This window comes from Nymphaea colorata, chromosome 11 (assembly GCF_008831285.2).
Source record: "Nymphaea colorata isolate Beijing-Zhang1983 chromosome 11, ASM883128v2, whole genome shotgun sequence".
In the NCBI taxonomy this organism is placed as follows: domain Eukaryota; kingdom Viridiplantae; phylum Streptophyta; class Magnoliopsida; order Nymphaeales; family Nymphaeaceae; genus Nymphaea; species Nymphaea colorata.
The window spans coordinates 20,436,888-20,455,260 of NC_045148.1; the positions used below are offsets into that span (position 1 = coordinate 20,436,888).

Consider the following 18,373-nt stretch of genomic DNA (forward strand, 5'->3'; position numbering starts at 1 on the left):
TTACCTTATAATTGGATTTATTAAGAAACAGATTGCAATTAATTAGGTCCGCATGTATTCATCACTTTTGGATGCAAAGCTTTGGACTAATTTTAACACAATTAATTAGTAAGTGTGACCTACCTAAGAATAAAAAGTGTCTTCTTTGTTATATAAAAGATTTGCTAAACCCAATCAATTTAATTTCTTTTTCCAAGTTGAACTTGGGGACTAGTCAGTGATTGGTTTAGATAAATCCAAGCCTATGCCAGTGCTAAATTTGGCTGGTTTAACACAGAGGTTAGATGATTAATGAACTGCTATGAAACTGAGATTCAACATACCACCGCCAATCTTGGCTCAGTGGTCCGGAGATTTGTATTAGATACTATTCGGACAGCGCCTTTCTGGTGTGGCAAACACGTTTTCGTGTCCTAGGCAGGTTAATAGGGATGTCAACATATTGGATATTTCCTTAATCATATCTGTTTTTTTTCTGTCATATCTGAATCCGAATCCGCTCCGAATTTTACCAATTTTCAAAATTTAATAACATTAGATACATGATATTTGCCTAAAAATGAATCTGATTCGAATTTAAATCTCAATCCGAACCCGATCAGATATTTATGTATATCCGAATCCGATCCGATTTCTTAATTAGATATTAATTTTTTTTTCGTATTAGATTTTTTGGATCGAATCGGTTGAATATCAAATTCAAACAGATATATATATTGACAGATACGAGGTGTAAAGCGTCATACACTACCCATTTTTCTTGTTTGTTCTTATTCTAATTATTTTTCCCTTTCATTTTTTAAAAACGTATACACAATTATATTTTTTTCAAATTTAAAATGTATACACTGGTCGGAGAACTTTTGTGGAAAACCAAAGCAAGACAAAATATCCCATTAAATTGATCTCACTTTTCTAGATAAGTAGCTATAAACAATACTTAAACTAGAGTTTGAATGAAAATAACACAACTCCAGGCAATTGGGAATCAGAGTTATTGGCACTGCCCCGCCCCACAACACATGGGACACCCCACGTATCTACTCGATGTACACGTGTAACTCTGTCATTGGAAAGCAATCCACGGCAGTGCAATGGGAACTTCGTGCTCCAACACGTGTCATCCCATGAGTGGCTGGATTGCCTCGTGTTATCCCAAGCAGATAAGAGACCTGCCCGCTGCCCGGACCAACTCCCACCTCATACACAAAGATCATAAAGAAAAAGCCACACCTTCACTTCACTCCAGTCCCTGAATCGAATTGCCGGCGACGGTGCAGAGGAGATGGCGCATGCTGTAGCTTCAATGGCTGGCTTGCATGGCGCCTACCAGGCCGTTCTGGACGGAAGCCTTCAACTAAGCGGCTCAAGCCAGCTGAACGTAGCCGGTGGCAGCAGCCGAGTCGCCGTAAGCCGGGTGGCTTTTAGTCCAATTAGAGCTCAGCAGGTTCCAGTGGAGCCGGAAGCCGCCTCTCAGAGCAGCCGCCGAGCTCTCCTCGGCCTCCTAGCTGCCGGTGTCACCGCCGGCTCCGTTGTCAAGTCAGTCTTGGCGGAGGCAAAGAGCATTAGAGTCGGCCCACCTCCGCCGCCCTCCGGCGGATTGCGTAAGTTTTCCAAAATTCTCCTTAAATCATTCTTAGAGCTCTAGATCTACTTCAAATTGCCACTTCTATAGTTCTTTTTGAATGAGCATGTTGCTGGCATATCTTTGCTTCCCAGCAAACAAGTCTTTGAATTTCGAGAAAGCTTCTCATTCATAAATGCACACATCTTGGTCAATGCAAGTAGAATTAAGGTACAAACAGAAATTTTTCTTACGATAATCAAGTGGGTGCACCATCTTTTGGATCATTCAGCTTTTCTTGAGTCAACTATATATATAAGTCGCTTCCATAATTTGCCAAACATGCAGCTGGAACTAAGAACTCTGATGTTCCAAGGGACCTGCTATTGCCCTTGAAGGATCGCTTCTTCCTGCAGCCACTCCCCCCAGCAGAAGCTGCCCAGAGGGCTAAGGACTCCGCCAAGGACATTGTTGGTGTCAAGAGCTTCATTGACAAGAAGGCCTGGCCTTATGTCAAGAACGATCTCCGCCTCAAGGCGTCGTACCTCCGCTTTGATCTCAACACTGTTATCAAAGCGAAGCCGAAGGGCGAGAAGCAGCCGCTGGTAGAACTCACCGAAAAGCTATTCTCCACAATTGATGGTGTAAGCTCTTTTTTCTTTCACAAGCTTGTCTGGTTGCCATTTATGAGCATAATGGGTGGCAAGGTGGTTCACCTCTTAAGGGAGTTGAGTTCAATTTTTAGGGAGGCTATCACATCCTAGTGTACTTCGCCTCTGGATCGTAATAGGTTTTCAAGCAACATGGAGGCTGTGGTTTCTCTTAAAGTGGTGGAATGAACCACTCGCCCTTAAAAAAAACTTATGCAACATAAACTTACATATTGAAGTGTTTATTGGACGTCACAAAAAATGTGTCCTATTGAAAAAAGACGTATGTAATACGGCAAAACACAGTTAGCCGTATAATACCCATTTTATTCCCGTCTTTTAAAAAAAAACGTCAGAAAATAAAAAAACATGTATAAATTATACTCGTTTTTTGTGTTTCTTCCATATTTTTTATGATTTTTTATTTTTTTAAAATTTTGAGGATTTACTAAATGTTTTAAATTTTTTAAAATTTTGCCTAGATTTTTTCGTTTTATTTTCGAGATATACAATTTTGTCGTATTATACCCGTCTCTTTCTTCGCCCTATAATACCCGTACACGTTTTTGTGACAATGAATCAATTTCTGGGATCAGCAATCACATTATGAGTTCTTGGCTCAGGGATCCAGTTTCATCCCGGTCAGCGGCAAATTTGAACTTTGTTAGCAGATTAACTGATTCATAGATGGGAATTTAAATGAAATCTGCCTTTGATATTGGAAGTCAGAATTTCTTATGTTCACTTCTTCTGTTGGTCAGCTGGATCATGCAGCCAAGATAAAGAGTTCGCCGGAAGCAGAGAAGTACTACGCTCAGACCGTCTCAGCACTAAATGACGTTCTGGCAAAGCTGGGCTAAGCTCCATGGATTCTGTTCTGTAACATCCCTGTTGTTGAGCTTGTAGAAGTCCGTGTGCTTTTATATAATGGAATTGTATCTTTTTGAGGACTTGCTGTAGTGAGATGGAGCACTTGCACATTGCCATATAGAGCTTCTTAATTTCAGATCAGAAGCTACAAAGAAAGGTCCATGGAGGAATGAAAGAAGAGGATATGTCCATCTGCATACCTAGAAATAATACCAGGATTTTCCAATATGATCAGAGAATTACATGTTCATATAGTTAATAGATCCTTCCATGATCGTCGTCGTTGTTAACATGAAATGGATTAACAACTCCCATTTTTTCGTTCATACTCATATCGACAATAGAAGTAAAAAATCGAATGCACAAGTATCTCCAAGACTCCAACATATATATATATATATATATATATATATATATATATATATATATATATATATATATATATATATATATATATATATATATATATATATATATATATATATATATATATATATATATATATATATATATATATATATATAAAATAGAAGTAAAAAGTCGAATGCACAACTATCTCCAAGACTCCAACATATATATATATATATATATATATATATATATATATATATATATAGTCGAGCTACCCGAGAAAGTCAAATCCTTGTTCTGACTTCTCTTTGAAATTTCGATGATCGTTTATACTTCGCCTTTAGACAGATGCACAACTCTCTCGTGAAACCAAAACTTTTTGGTTGAGCGGTAATGGTAATCCAAATTTTATACTAAGTAAGTCTTGGGCATCGAGCAGGTCAATGCCTAAAATCCGAGCTTGGACTCCTTTCAGTTTAAAAATATTTTTTTAAATATAAAATAAAATTTTTGAACATAAAATACATTTTTAATAATAAATATATATTGTTATTAAATAAAATAAAAATTTTACTCAGACAGAATCAAACTCCATCGGGCCGACCCGGGCCCAATGCCCAGGCTTACTTTTAAAGGCCACAAATAAATAAATAAATAGATAATTTAAGCTATTGATATGTAAACTGGCAATTTATATCAATGAGCAGTTGTCCACATGCCCATCCTGAAGTAGGTCATTTGTTATGCTTAAAAAAGGTTCAATCACTTCACAACTATGCTCAATTTAACAAGTGTGTGTATGACAATTAAGTCTGAATATCACGCATTTAAACCTCATTTTGCAATAGTAAAGTGGTGTTCACCACAAATATGTCTAAGTTGAGCATGTCTTCTAAAATTTTTAAAACAAATAAAATGTAGTCCTTCTGTTTTTTTTATTAGGGTCTTAAGCTGCTATGAAATTATTGATGATGGCAACAATGCATCCTTCAACTTAAGTATTGGTGCTTATCATTTAATATATACAAATTATATGGTTCATGAAAATCAAATTAGCGATCTGCATGGTTCAACAAGGTAGGTTATGTCACTTGAAGTGAAATGTTTTTATTTACAAACCATTAAATTTATGTGATCGACTACGATGTCAAAGCGTTTATCTGGTATTAACAAATTCCATTCCACCGTTCGATCAAGCACTTCAATTTAATTTCATGCGTTATCTAATGACTGGTAATAATGTTTTCTTTTAATTTTACTGTACATTTATCCAAGTAGTTTTTTTTTTTTTTGCTTTTAAAGGAAATTCTTTTTGCTTACAATTAAAAAAAAAACTTCAAAATCTATAGTTCTATAAAAAAATGTCACTGTAAAGGCAAAGTAAATTTTTCTCTACATGAGAAACAGAAAAATGTTAGCTAAAATATATTACATGAAATTTAGCGATCAATGATAATGGAAAACTAACGTTTAATGATTCACTTCATTTTGAGGGCTTCTGCTTCGCTTTCGGCTTTTATATAAAGGGAAACTTTTTGGCTACTTTTTTCCTCCAATTTGCAAAAAGAAAATTCGAAAGCTATTTCCTAAAACAATGTCAAAATAAAGACTTGAAGTAATTATTTCTTAACATGGCAAACAGAAAAATGTCAGCTAAAACTGCAATAATGAAATTTAGCGACCGAAGATAATATTGGAAAACTAACATTTACTATTTCTCATCTTATTAAAAATTGAATTGGCATGCTTTTTAATTTTTATCTTCTGGTTTTTAAATCAACGCACAATGTCTTTCAAAAATTACCGTGTGCGACTAGCGAAGCCCGCAAAGTATGCGAGTTACGGTCAACCCGTCGTGTGTCCTACGCAGTTCAGGCCTTCGTGTTTAACCCATTTCCTCTTTGTATGTGTGTGGGTTCTGTTAAAAAAACCCCAACTCTCTCTCTCTCTCTCTCCCCTGCCATTGGGTAGACGAAGAAGCACTGAAACCGGCAGAAAGAGAGCAGTTGGTGTGTGTTCCATCCCCTAAAATCAGTTTTTGTATTCTTGTTTTCTGTTATTTGACGTGGGTTTCTGTAAGCATTTTAAACGTAGCACTAACTTGTACCGAATGAATAGAATTTCGCTTTCAAGGGTCTCTGTTCCCAGTATGGATTCCTTGTAAGGCAGTCATTTTCTGTAAGATATTGGTTTCCGAGTTTCACATGCACGGGATCGATAGCGTGCAGTAAAGGGGTCGGCTTTTTATTCTGTTTCTTTTGGCTGAATCTGCTATGTGCTTTCCACTGGAATCGATTTTGGGGAATTTCAGATGGCAGTTGGTTGTGAACTGGGTTGGTTTTAATTGTGTAATCTTTTTCCCCTTTTGTTATTTGCACCGCCCTTTCAGTCTTTTTCTTTCTGAATTCTGGTTATTCCCACGATTTATTGGATGCTTTGATGTATTCCTGGGCAGCTAGTTGGAGTTTTTTTATCTTTTACTCATCTGTGTTCGTAGGATGCAATTTTAGTTTGTGGGTAATCTCTTCTGGCATATTTTTGGGCACTCTTTACGGATATCTGTTCCTCTGGGTTTCATCCACAATGTTAGATTTTTCTTATAACAATAAAGCATTAACCTTACTATGCCATGCAATGGTGTCGGAAAACTGGAAACTGTGGCTCGTTATACGCTTTATTTGTTTGGCTTCATCATGCAGCATGTAGCTAAGGAAGCATTTTCCAGTTCCTCGATTTTCTTTGTTCTCATTTCGTCATGAGAATTTTACGTTGCTTATTTTGTTCTTTTTGTTTTCCTTTAGGTTGGAGGCTTCAACTGTCAGCTTGCTTGAGAGAGCTCTTGAGCTAATTTCGTGAAAACTAGGAGGACAGCTTTTTATTTGCTCCTCATCTTTATAAGCAGCACACAATATGGTGCTTTCCATGTTTTCCTCTTTATTTGGTTGTTCTCCTTTTTTGTAGTTTATCTTTTCTCCGTATTCACTATGAATTGACATAGAAGAAGTGATAGTTAATGAGAATAGACTGTTCACATGAAATAGGCCATTTTAAGATGTCTTCGTAACATGGATTTGGCTTAGATGCCTGCCAAAAAACTAAAAAATTCTCTGAGTTCAGGTGGTTCAATTGTCTTTGGCAAGGTAGTTATTGAGAAAAATTATGATAATGCCAGATGTCTGCTTTGAATTGGATTTTGCTTCTTTTTCTTCTTAGTTTATCAACTTCACGATTTCAGGTAAGAAATTTTGCTACTCTAGTAGCTATCTTTGTGTTTCTAGTTACTTCTTTGACTGAGTACCAGTGGAATGCTATTCTTGTGCAGGCAATGTATATTCGTGTGAAGCGTCATAAGACAACTTATTTTCTGCAATGCGACCCAACTGAGACAATTCTAGATGTGAAGCAAAAGCTGCATTCTTTAATTGACCATGTGACTAGTAATCAGCGGTTAATTCTCCTTGCGACCGGAGAAACACTGGATGATAACAAAACATTGGCTGAGCAGAAGGTACTATTAAAAGCTAAACCAGTATTTATTTCAAGTGTTCTGTGTGATGGATAACATCCAATGATGTCTTTTCTTTTAGTGTATTATCAGGATTGTTGTCTTCCAGATACTGCTGAGCTACATTTTTTCTATATCAAATGCTTAATTGATGTGATTCTGAACTTTTATATCCTTGATAATGCACTCATAACAGTTGAGTGTGAAGGATGAGAGCTATATTGGTTCTGAACCCTATCACTGTAGGGTGGTATGGCCTCTTGTTTGTAGGGAGCAGGCACTAATTGTTTGAACTAACAGCAAAATGTTTTTAGGATGATTTTATTAGTTGGTTTCATCATTTTAGTAGATCAAACCTCAAACTAGGAATAAATTATGGCTCACAGTTCATGAATATGATGGCGATCCACAATGATGTGTAAGTACCTGTACTTATTTGTAATACATGGAAACTTTTTAGGACTCCTATTTACACTATCCAATGTTACTTTTCCATATTGAAACATGACAGCATGTGCTTATTTTGTTTTTTGTGTGTCTTATAACTACATCCCGTCTTTTGTTGAGCCTTTCATGCAAGTGAGTCCTCCAAAATGTGCATGTACACCACAGCTGTGTATGTGTTTGCACATGTATTTGGGCCTGTAATCCACATTTTTGGCCACCAGCACTTGGTTCTAATGCTAAATTCGAAGCAACCTGTTGCTCAACTGTGTGCTGTCTCTTGCATGCCTTTCAGTGTCAAATTTCTCCTAATAAACGAATGTATGTTGAACCTCATTCTGGAAAAGGTGAGATTTTTTTATTAAACTGTGTTCATCAACTGATTTCAAGCATATAATTTGGCTTCATTTGCACTTTATTGTTTACAGACGATTGCAAATTTATAGTAAAAATAATAAATATACTGAATTATAAATAACTGATGCATTGTCATCCATTGAGTTCTCACAGTTTTCTGTTTCCACGTGCAGGTTGAAAATGATGCAATTGTAGCCTTAACTCTGCGGAAAGGTCATTGCTTTATCATCACTTTATCTTTTCAGGAAATCTGTTCTTGTGCATGCATGCACAGCATACATATGCACATGGATGGATGCACATGTGCATGAGCCATAAGTGTGAATCTATACCCTAAAGATGTCAATGGTTGAGCTTTGAATTGGAGATCTGATCAACCCAATTTGTCAGGCCAGTAAAAAATAACAATCTTAGTTGAATTGGGTTTTTTATCTAAAATACGGTTAGTTTCTCATGATATCCTACCAAAAAAAAAAGTAAATTTCACTTTTATGATGTTTAGGGAGTTAATACCAACACTAGGATATTCCACCTCATGAGACTGATTGTCCTAATCTTACCACCTCGCAGCCACCAATCTGTTGTGAAGTATTGTAGGAAGAGTTCTGTTTCTTTGGTGGATTTTAATCTGATTCACCTCCATCAAATTTTCGGTTGGTTTCAACTTTAATGTTGGACTTAAATTCAGTCTGTATTCCTGTTTGAGTTAGTATATATCGTGTCACTCACATGTAGCATTACCCACGTCCGACTCAAAGCCAAACTGTTAAACATCTGTGTATACCCCACATCCTGGGTCTCGACTCTCTCCTCCTTCTCTCCTTCTCCCAAAACCAATTATGTATTTTGTATCTTTTGTTGGTACTTTCAGCATTGATATTTGTGATGGACGTTGTTAATATTTTTTCTTGCATTTTTTTTTGTTACCATTTATCCTTTTTGAGTTCAAGTTCATTAGGACGTTTTCAACAATTTTATTGTTTTGAAGATCTTATTCATGTGAAATAGCCATGACATGCACTTTTTTTCTCGGAGAAGTTCTGAGGATAATTTTTAGAAAGTCAGTTGATAATGTATAAATTGTATTTCACCGATACAAGGGAAGTATTTATGACATATTTGAAAACTCTGAACCTTTTTGGCAATTTCAGAAGTATCTTAGGCAAAAAAAAATGAAATTTTCAGAAATTCTAAATTGGTAAATTTCCTTGGAATCTGAGAGAAACAATAGAGGAGTAGTTCATGAATTCAAAGATTTTTTCGTGTAGATATTTAATCTTACGATATTATTTAAATCTCACATTTTTTGTCATGTTACATGCGAATTTGGCATCGCCAACTGTTCTGAACATAGTGACGTAACCGCAAGATTAGCATATTGAAATAATGATGAATATGTTGTGATGATATAAAATCTTGGAGATATTTGTAACAGAATCTACGTGATTTCAAAAGGTTGTTCAAGACATCTTTTTCCATTTCAATTTTCACGCATATGTTCTCCTCGATACAAGTCACGGGTGGTCAAAAAAAAAAAAAAAAAGGAACGTGTGGATCTTGTCTAGTTACCATTCTGACGTTGTTCACTCTCGCTTAATAAGGGATCTATATGACCATTGATCTGATTATTCTATGCATATGAACACATAATTTGCTTGTAGGTAATACATAATTAACAGTGGTATTTTCCCTGATTTCTCTTCTCCTTGTCCAAAATTGTACTGTTTCATGGTTCAAAATTTTTTTTTTCCATGGCGATCTCTTTTGGTTTTTTATTTTGATTCGTTGACATTCTTTTTTTATTTGTTTTGTTCCTCCGCTGTTCGCTTGCCCTTCCACAGACAACAATGAATTTGAGGAGGTTCACATTGAAAAGCCAGAAGATGTTGGCAACTCTCCTGAACCAGACGTCTCCTTGGGCTAAAGATTGTTCCAAATGCATCCTCGTTCTGATACACAACTATTTCGAATGCAGTTGACACCATCGGTGTTTTTGGACTTGCCGCAGAGCTACAAGTATGTGGAAGTCTATAGGTCATGAGACCTTTTGATTGGTAGAAAGTCTGAAAATCTTAGAAGAAACGCAGCTGTTAGTTACTGTAACATGAAGGTCTGCAAGTGTCAAGATCTTCTATTTTCACGGAAGAAGACAATCTCTTTTAGTGCTAATAATGCATTATCGTTCTTGAAAATTTGCTCTCACGGTAGCAAGATGCGGGCAGTTCTCGATTCAACTCCACCTTATGTTTTTTTTTTTTTCCCTGAAAGATCGTTGGCTGTTTCATGTTCACAGGGCTCCTTCTCTGCGATTGATTGGTTCCAATTTCAATCACTAGAATCTGTAAGCTCTGCATTTTATTTTTTTGAAATGCAGAACAACTGAACTTGGGCTTAACTAAATCTTAATGGATGTCGACTAGTTTAACGCTTCTACCTAAAAATTTGCAGTTCAGAAAAATATGTCCACATAAATCAAATTAACAAGACTTTTGTTGATATATCAATCCGACTAACTATGCTGTATGCTCCATTCATCTTCAAAATATATTTTAGAACTGAAAAATTGCCACAACCTTTTTATCCGATCCACCCATATTAGCATCCATCGTAAAATTCTAAGTTCAAATTCTTCAATCGATTTTGCACCACAACATCAAACCGATCACATCAACCTTTTTTTCCTTTAAAATTATGATTTTATAAAATAAGCTTGACAAAAGAACACTTTTGGTGGGAGTCGGATGCAATGGTGAACACTGATAAGCGTGATCTAGACCCAGATCCACGAAAACCACCGCCTTTCTCACTCTTCTCTCGCCAACCAAAACCCTAGGCCCCAAAGATCGGCGAAGGCCCTAATTCCAGGACGCGGCCGACGATGGGGTGGTTCTCTAGAAAGAAGACCGACAAGCCGGAAGCCAAGGACGGCCGGAAGAACGACAAGCCGGATACTCTTTCGGCCGGAGGTGAGGAAGTCCCTGGGATGAACGGCGCCCTGGAAGTGCGGAGGCCAGACGCCGTCACCGTCTTTGAGTTTGGCTCCGTGGCCGCATCTGGCGATAAGATTACTCTCGCCGGGTACTGCCCCGTTTCGGACGACCTCGAGCCGTGCCGATGGGAGATTTTGCCTTCCGCGGGATCCAACGCTCCGCAATTCCGTGTAGTCTTCTGAACGGTTGGGTGTCTTCTTCTGGGGTTTCCGATATTCTGGGTTTCTCCACCGTAGGAAACCGATGTTGTTAATGACTACTACACCGAATCGTATTTATGTTCGTTTTTGAATGAAATTTTTATGAAAATCTTGCTTTTTCTATGAAAAGAATCTGTTTTCTTTTCTTCTGGATGTTTTTTTCTGGTAATTTGAATGCTCTGTTGGAATTCTGGATTTGAAGCCATTTTTGCATCTGGTGCCGGAGTTTCTTAATTCTTGGCAGGGTTAGACGTTCTTCCGAGTCTGAAGAACGTATCTGGTGATGGAACCACGGTGTTTAGTATCAGGAAGGACTTGAACTAATAGGTCTTACATGGAGCTGGAATAGTTGGAAAATGAAGCTAGATTAGTGGAGGCTCGCTGAATTTGTTTATGCTTTTAGAAAACTCGCTCCTGTCAAATCCTTATGGGATAAGGCCTGTAGTGACGGTGCTTACAGATGGAGAATATTAGTGGATTAAGTCTCTGGAGAAGCCAATTCTTAGCAAGTGGGAATACAGAAAGCACAATCGTTCCGTCCCTTGAGCAGAAGTCTCGCTGAGCAAGAGAATCTCTTTTGCTGAGCAAGAGAATCTCTTTTGCAAATTGACTTGGTGTTAGCTGCCCATATTCTGATGTGCTATCTTCGTGAATTTTGCAAGATATGCTAATTTGCTATCTTCTCACTTAGTTACCGAACAATCGAAATATTGTAATTTTCTGTTGAAAGCTAACAATCGAAATATCGTAATTTTCTGTTGAAAGCTAACAATCGAAATATCGTAATTTTCTGTTGAATTCGTCTGTGTTCCGGAGCAACCTGTGGTTCACCTCGGTAAGCTACCAACTTTGGGGCGTCTTTCGTGTCGGGTAATTGCACGCTGAATTAGATCTTTAATTTTCGAGTTCCCTTTAGATTTGACATGGATTTCATACTATTTTTTATTCTTCGATTGAATTTTTATTTTTTACACAGATGTTCCTAATAGATTTTATTCATTTCTAATCTTGGGGAGAAGCTTCAGAGCATCTTCATCTTACCGCGCTCTCTCCCTCCCTCTCTCTTTCTCTATAAGAAACATGAAACATCAATTTTCACTAGAGACTGGAAACTTTTTTGTTCTTTGTCAGTTATCGTATCACGTAGATTTGTATATATGCTTTGCGTGCTAGTGATATTGTTTGCTGAGATGAACTTTATATTCTGTTTTTTTTCACTTAATAGCATAGATGTTATTAGGTTCTATTTTTAAAAAATTGGCTGTCTCGTCGATCTTACGGTAATACAGCTGCGAACTTAAGCCTTAGCATTTTATGCATCTTGTTCTTCCAGTGGCACGATGAATCTTGTGTAAATTTGATTTCGAGGTATACATCAACCAATGGATATAACTCTCCAGTATCTGAATAATGTGACGTGTTCGGCATCCAAATCCAAGGTCCAGTATTCTTTGCACTTCCAATTCTGTGATTTTCCTGCCTTGTTTTTAGTCGTTTTCCTCCTCCATCATGGAATGGTGGATGTGAAGATTGATGTTCCCTACCTGACCCCAAAAGTTGTCATCCATAAATGAATAATTGTTTGGAACAAGCATCTAAGGAAAAAACGGAGCAGCCTTCCATTGAATATGAACGCTAATCTCAAATAATCCCAATCGTGATAAAAAACCTAAAAAAGAACCATGTCAGAACGTCTTTGCCTGGTTAGTTCGCTAGTTTCTCTAAGCCTACGCACTCCACCAAAAACTTAGAAGGTTGCATGTGAATTCTTTAGTGAAGTCTTGACATGTCAGCATTCAGGTGTTATTTTGGTGTTGGATTATTTTTTGCTACCAAAGAAGTTATATATCTAATCCTTATACCACATCCTTGTTGGGCCTCCATGGATGAGGCTGCATGTCATTAAAAGTGTGGCTGTGGTTGCAACTGTGGAATAATCCCATCGACACGGAACAGAAAAGCATGACGCAGTCTATGCAAATAAAGATCCAAAGTGATGTTTAATCCCTCTGTTCTTATCAATGTAAGAATAATATAGGTGAAAAACACACTCAACTTTACAGTTTACAGGAATCTGGAATTTATGCCGGCAGCGGCCAGTCAGGCATCAAAAAAGGACCTCTACAATAAATTTTGTAGTACAGGGAAGTTAAGGTTCACAGTTCGACACCAATACAGCACCAAGATGCACCTAATCATCGCCCATGCCGACGCTGAAGTGCCCGTAATTGCCAACCTGTTACAGAAGAATGAAAATGCATTTCCCTTGAGAACAACTAATCTTGAATGTGCATAAATGCACTCTATACGCGTGTGTGCGAGGGAGAGAGGGAGGGAGAGAGAGATAGACCCGTGCATTTGCTCTTCGTTTGTTCAGCTCTTGCGTTCGTGCCTTATTTGCAACAGAATTCGGAGACAAGTACATTCTCTGCAGATTGCAACTCGTACGTGGTTAGAACATTTAATTTTAAAAGAGTACTTGGCATCAAGTAATTTACCTTCTCCTTGGTTGATAATACTTGTTTCCTACTCTGCTTTGGCTTGAAGTCAAAAACATCGTACAAGAACGGGTTGCCCTGAAAATCATGTTTCCCATCCGTTACTTTCATAATATGCAACAAAAACTGTAAAAGAAACATACAAAAGACATGGATGGTCACTTGCCAGCAAATGCGTCTGGAGACCACCACCAAGAAAGCCTCTAAACATGTTTATCTGCAGTCCAGGTTTGACAGTATAGAATCACAATCAATACCAAGATTGTCATCGGGTTGTAGCATAGTTTATACCTGTATTGTCCGCGTCCAAGAGTTGACATTCAAACAGTCACAGTTGCTCAACTTGACAATCACATCTGGTGCTACGCCATCCTGTACGAGCATCGTATGCCATAAAGTCGAGTGTAAAATCTAGAGATTCTGTATACTGATATGACGCAACAAGTGGCCTGACGGATATCACACTAAAGCAGGCATGAGTATCACTGTATCAGATTGTTCTCGCACACAAAAAACGGTATGGAGTCTGTCGACGACATAAACAAATAGAGAACCTAATATGCACGAAAATAATTGCAAAAGAAAATTATGTGGCGTTCAACAAATAACTGGGAAGTTAGCACCAATTTAAAACCTTACGGGCCTATTCAAGAACTCGTTTGAGCGATTGACATCAGGAACAAAAAAAAATATTACACTTATGTCCTTAGAAGCAACAGGATTGACAAATTGGCTTTTGAATTGTCGCTACCAACCAATTTGCAGAATACTATCCTTCTGGTCAGTTCTTTAATTTCATGGTCTTTACATATGTTAGACAGACGGTGCCACTTTTAGCAAGATTGGGAGGTCAAGTTCTCCGGAAGATTGGGATGTCAAGCACATAACAAAAACATGAAAGGGTCATAAAATGAATGGACCAATCAAATAGACAAACAGCTTATACAGGAATAGACTCACATAAACTACTAAAACAAAAAAACAAGCCAACCAACCTGCATATAAGCCAAGGCATCATAGAAAAAACTCCGCTGGTTACCCAGTTCCTTCTTCGATGTTCCCCTTCCACCAGCTTCAATCGAGAGAGACTTCATCTGATTTATCACATCTTCATATCCAGTAAACATGTTCACACTGTTATCATCAGGGTGAGATGCATTTCTTTTTGCCCATTCAACAATGGAGACAACTCCTTCTCCGGCAGCAAGCCTTACTGATCGGTCTTCCATCTCTAACAGATGGAGTAGAGCAGGGAATCTACGTTTACAGATAATGTCATTAAATCAACAGCCACAACAGGCGACAACAGGTACAGCTGAAACGGCAATGACAATGAAAAAGATAAAATGTTTACCCTTCCAAGCAAAACAAATCAATCTGATCTGCTGTGGCTGTTGTCAAAAGAAATGCCCATGACGTTAGTGCAGCTACCCTGACCTCATAGTTAGGCTCAGTAATTCCCGAAGCCTGAAAAAAAAAGCAGTGCAAAACTTCACAAAATTCCCATTTTTGTGGATGCTGGCGGGAAAGAGGCAGCACATATTCAACTTTCGTATATAATGTTAAACAGTTAAATAGCCAGGATGCAGCCATTGTTCACCTCGTGAGCATGTGAAACTTTATCATATGAACCAACTTGCCAGAGCACGGTCAGCGTGCTATCTGTATCTTCATCACCTCCCACAATAAAGGTCATAATAGATAGAGACTTCAGTGCCTGGAAAATGACCACCATAATTACAAAGTAATAGAGTTTAAAAATAGAATTCTACTTTAAGAAAAAGGAAGAAGATTTATCTAGCCTAGAAATGGTACAAAGCGGGGTTGCAAACTTAGGCCCAAGGCGTAGGCCCAATCTAAGTAATATAAAAAGCAGCCAAAGAAGAACACTGCTTAAGCTGTATGACCCACATGTCAGCAAAACCTTTCCTTTAGGACATACATGGGTTGGCAAAAAGGATTTTATGTTTCATCCAGTCCAAAAAAGATAAATTTTGGCATGAAAGACTTCTAAAAGCCATCAACACAAATAAAAGAGACTGAATGAACAAAGGTTCCTAATGAGCATACCCAGACACGGCTAGTAACGTTTGAGGATTGCTTAGCAATACGGGATAAATGTGCACTTGATTCACTGTAAACCATGGAAGCTACTTTACCCTCTCCTGCTGTAATAACAAGTAACCCTGCAGAACAAGTTGGCTATTAAAAAGATCCAAAATATTTTCTCAGGACATAACAAAACAAACTATTCTTACCCAACACACGTGCAGCCAAGCCAGTCTCAGAAGCCGATCCTCGTTTGAGGATAGAGACGCACTGGTGAAGCAAAGTCTCACCCCTGAATAAGAGATGCACAGCAAATGGATCAACTATGGCAAAAGAATAGCTAAGCGTAATTTCTCTCATTTTATCTAGAACCTTACTTGCTTGTTGCAAAGTCATTGTGCACTCCAGTAGCTAATGTCTTGCACAGGCCATTGAGTCCAGCTTCCCTGACTGACAACCTAGAAGCATGGATTCATTTCTTGGAAATCAAATAAAAGCAATAGCATCAATGATCAGCAGCAGTTAAACTGCACAGGCAAGAAAATTATGATAAAAGATATAATATCTACAAGCTTAAATGTCATGCTTCAATCCAGCTCCAGTCAAATTGACAACATCATCACTGTCTCTCATCCAGCAGCCAGTATTGCAATAACGGAAAGCAGCAGATTTTTTATACATCGTCATGCCAAGATAAATAACACTCATGGACAATCTAAAAGAAAAAGAAAAAAAAAACAAAAAGGTGGTGAAGGAAAAACTAAACCACCCTTATTCATCACAGAGGCATTAAATATTTTTCCATTTTTTCCATGCTTAATGACCACTGGTAAATTAGAAAGAGCTCCTATCTGTATGATTAATCTTTTGTGATTTGTAACAAGAGCCAGAAGAAGGCTGGCACGCCAGAAACTATAAACTCTCGATTGTTCAGGATAATAGAGGAAGGCATTCAAGAAAACTAAAAACAAAAGGCAACTGTTAACCTCTTCTCATAGAGAGCATCCAAGTAGTTATCAAGGTCAGCCATCTCACTGCAAACCTCATCGACTTCAATCGCCAACGACAGCTCAGACGAGTCGATTGTTGAAACAGTACTGAGGATCTCCTCATCGCTCGCAGGGAATGCGGCAGCCTTCCGCTGGCTTTTCCCTGTTAAAATAGCAAGGAACAGCCCGTCAGGAAAGGTATTCAAGCATGACATGGAGTCATGGACATATTCACACGCCCAAATACAGACACATTGAGAGCGAACTTAAAAATTATTCACGAAACAAGGGACTTGAAAAAGAAAAAAAAGGAAAAGAAAATAGCAGAACCTTGAACGCAGAACGGACTTTCGCATTCATTTTAGCTGCAGAAATTTAATGAAAAAAATTCTCGAAAAAAACGTCCGTTCATCAGCTGAGGAAAATCTGGAGCTCCTGAGCCAATGTAGTCAAACACATACAAAAAAATAGAAAAAAACTTTAACAAATTGGACGGAGCAAAGAAAAATGTCGTCATCTGCGAGTAATGTAATAAGGAAAGAATAAAACACCACACACAAAAGAAAAGAAGGAACTTCTGCTCATCGGTTGAGAAAAATCCCCATATGCTCAGTTCATCGGAAAGAGAAAAAAGGAGTGTATCTACCAGACCATAAAGAAAAAAATAAACCACTTATTTTTGTAGTTACTTTATCAAAGAAAATTAAGAAAAACATAAACACAGAAGAGAAAACAAGAAATCTCCTGTCATCAGCTGAGAAACCACAAGAGGAGGCCCGCCCATTAAGGTGGGAAACATAAACGCGGTATTTTTTGACCCAATTTAATAAGAAGATAAATTCCCCCATCAGCTTAAAGCAAAAAAAAAAATTCCTGCACTCATTACAGTCGAACACAGAAAGAAACAAGCGGCTCAACTACGTAAAATAAAACCAAAGAAACATAAATTCATTTCATTGGCCTCCGAATATTCAGGCGAAAGAGAAGACAAATTGATTAAAACAAACAGAAAAGGAAAATTTTCCTACCATCAACCACAACGCAAACAAATGATCAAATCTGAACCAATTACCGAGACAAGTAATTCAGAAGTGCCTATTCTTCTACAAAATTTTCATCAAATTGCACAAGCGATATCTGTATAGAGACAGAGGGAGATAGAGATTTCACCTCTCGCCATATCTTCCTTCCTTGTCTCCTCTCTCACTTTCAGCCTTAATTAATCCTAAATGTAATCCCTCTGCTTGTTCAGAAGACGAGACCTGAAACACTGAGCGTAGAAGAAGAAGAAGAAGCAAGGAACCATAATCTTCGGCAATCGGTAGGTGAGAAGAAGACCACCGGCGGCCATCCAAAACTCGTCGATCAAAGAGCGAAAGAAAGGCAGGAATTGGCTTCCTTCCAGAAATTTATTATAAGCCACCCAAAACCCAAATCCAGGACTATAAGAAAAATAGAAAACAAGGCGAAAACAAGAGTCGATCGATATAAGGAAAAAGGAAAAGAAGCTCCCTCTCTCTCTCTCCCAACGTCAGCCAAAGGGAAGGATCAGTTTTGACTCAATAAGAACAAGATACTAAGAAGGGGGCGCCAACAGCTTTTAACCGCCAAAATCTAGGGGCGGTGAAATTTTTTTTACCGTGCCCAAAATTATTGGGAGGTAAATTCCACGCTGCACAAGCGGTTACAGCGTCCTATCTTTGCTTTCTTCAAGTCAAGTAGAATTTTTTATTTATAAACAATCTAATAAGTTTCGGAATGTCGTTAAGAACAAAAGTTTTTTTCCCGACAATTTGGCGATGCAATCTTTTTTATCACTTAGCCAATATTGATGCTCATTTTTCTATATTTTGGGATATGAATTAGCAGATAAAAACAACATTTAGGAATTAAACCGGTAAAAGTT

General features: G+C 37.8%; 4 protein-coding genes across 6 annotated transcripts; 3 read left to right on the forward strand and 1 right to left on the reverse strand.

Annotated features, from left to right (window-relative positions):
• The first annotated feature begins 1,229 nt into the window (after window positions 1-1,229).
• On the forward strand, window positions 1,230-3,164 carry LOC116263821 (oxygen-evolving enhancer protein 3-2, chloroplastic). The gene is made up of 3 exons (XM_031643609.2): window positions 1,230-1,604; window positions 1,913-2,208; window positions 2,976-3,164. Exons 1-3 carry the CDS (start codon window positions 1,286-1,288, stop codon window positions 3,072-3,074), a joined length of 714 nt encoding a protein of 237 aa, XP_031499469.1. The 5' UTR covers window positions 1,230-1,285; the 3' UTR covers window positions 3,075-3,164.
• Window positions 3,165-5,285: 2,121 nt separating this feature from the next.
• On the forward strand, window positions 5,286-9,952 carry LOC116263718 (uncharacterized). Of its 2 annotated transcripts, XM_031643458.2 has the most exons (5): window positions 5,287-5,444; window positions 6,237-6,348; window positions 6,758-6,943; window positions 7,915-7,954; window positions 9,583-9,952. In XM_031643458.2, exons 2-5 carry the CDS (start codon window positions 6,346-6,348, stop codon window positions 9,663-9,665), a joined length of 312 nt encoding a protein of 103 aa, XP_031499318.1. In that variant the 5' UTR covers window positions 5,287-5,444; window positions 6,237-6,345; the 3' UTR covers window positions 9,666-9,952. The 2 variants fall into 2 exon arrangements, with proteins under 2 accessions (XP_031499319.1, XP_031499318.1); XM_031643459.2 differs by lacking the exon at window positions 6,237-6,348 and having other exon boundaries at window positions 5,286-5,444.
• A 536-nt stretch (window positions 9,953-10,488) lies between these two features.
• Window positions 10,489-11,076, forward strand: LOC116264526 (uncharacterized). Its single transcript, XM_031644809.2, has one exon. It carries the CDS (start codon window positions 10,620-10,622, stop codon window positions 10,911-10,913), a length of 294 nt encoding a protein of 97 aa, XP_031500669.1. The 5' UTR covers window positions 10,489-10,619; the 3' UTR covers window positions 10,914-11,076.
• Window positions 11,077-12,906: 1,830 nt separating this feature from the next.
• Window positions 12,907-18,020, reverse strand: LOC116263793 (uncharacterized). Of its 2 annotated transcripts, XM_031643572.2 has the most exons (13): window positions 17,638-18,020; window positions 16,465-16,630; window positions 15,856-15,936; window positions 15,688-15,770; window positions 15,500-15,615; window positions 15,030-15,146; window positions 14,784-14,896; window positions 14,425-14,686; window positions 13,721-13,801; window positions 13,596-13,646; window positions 13,430-13,507; window positions 13,282-13,359; window positions 12,907-13,167 (listed from the first exon to the last, which is right to left on the reverse strand). In XM_031643572.2, the coding sequence occupies exons 1-13, from the start codon at window positions 17,645-17,647 to the stop codon at window positions 13,123-13,125; spliced, it is 1,281 nt and encodes a 426-aa protein (XP_031499432.1). In that variant the 5' UTR covers window positions 17,648-18,020; the 3' UTR covers window positions 12,907-13,122. The 2 variants fall into 2 exon arrangements, 1 of the variants encoding a protein (XP_031499432.1); XR_004174697.2 differs by lacking the exons at window positions 12,907-13,167; window positions 13,282-13,359 and having other exon boundaries at window positions 13,491-13,507; window positions 13,721-13,893.
• Window positions 18,021-18,373: the final 353 nt, after the last annotated feature.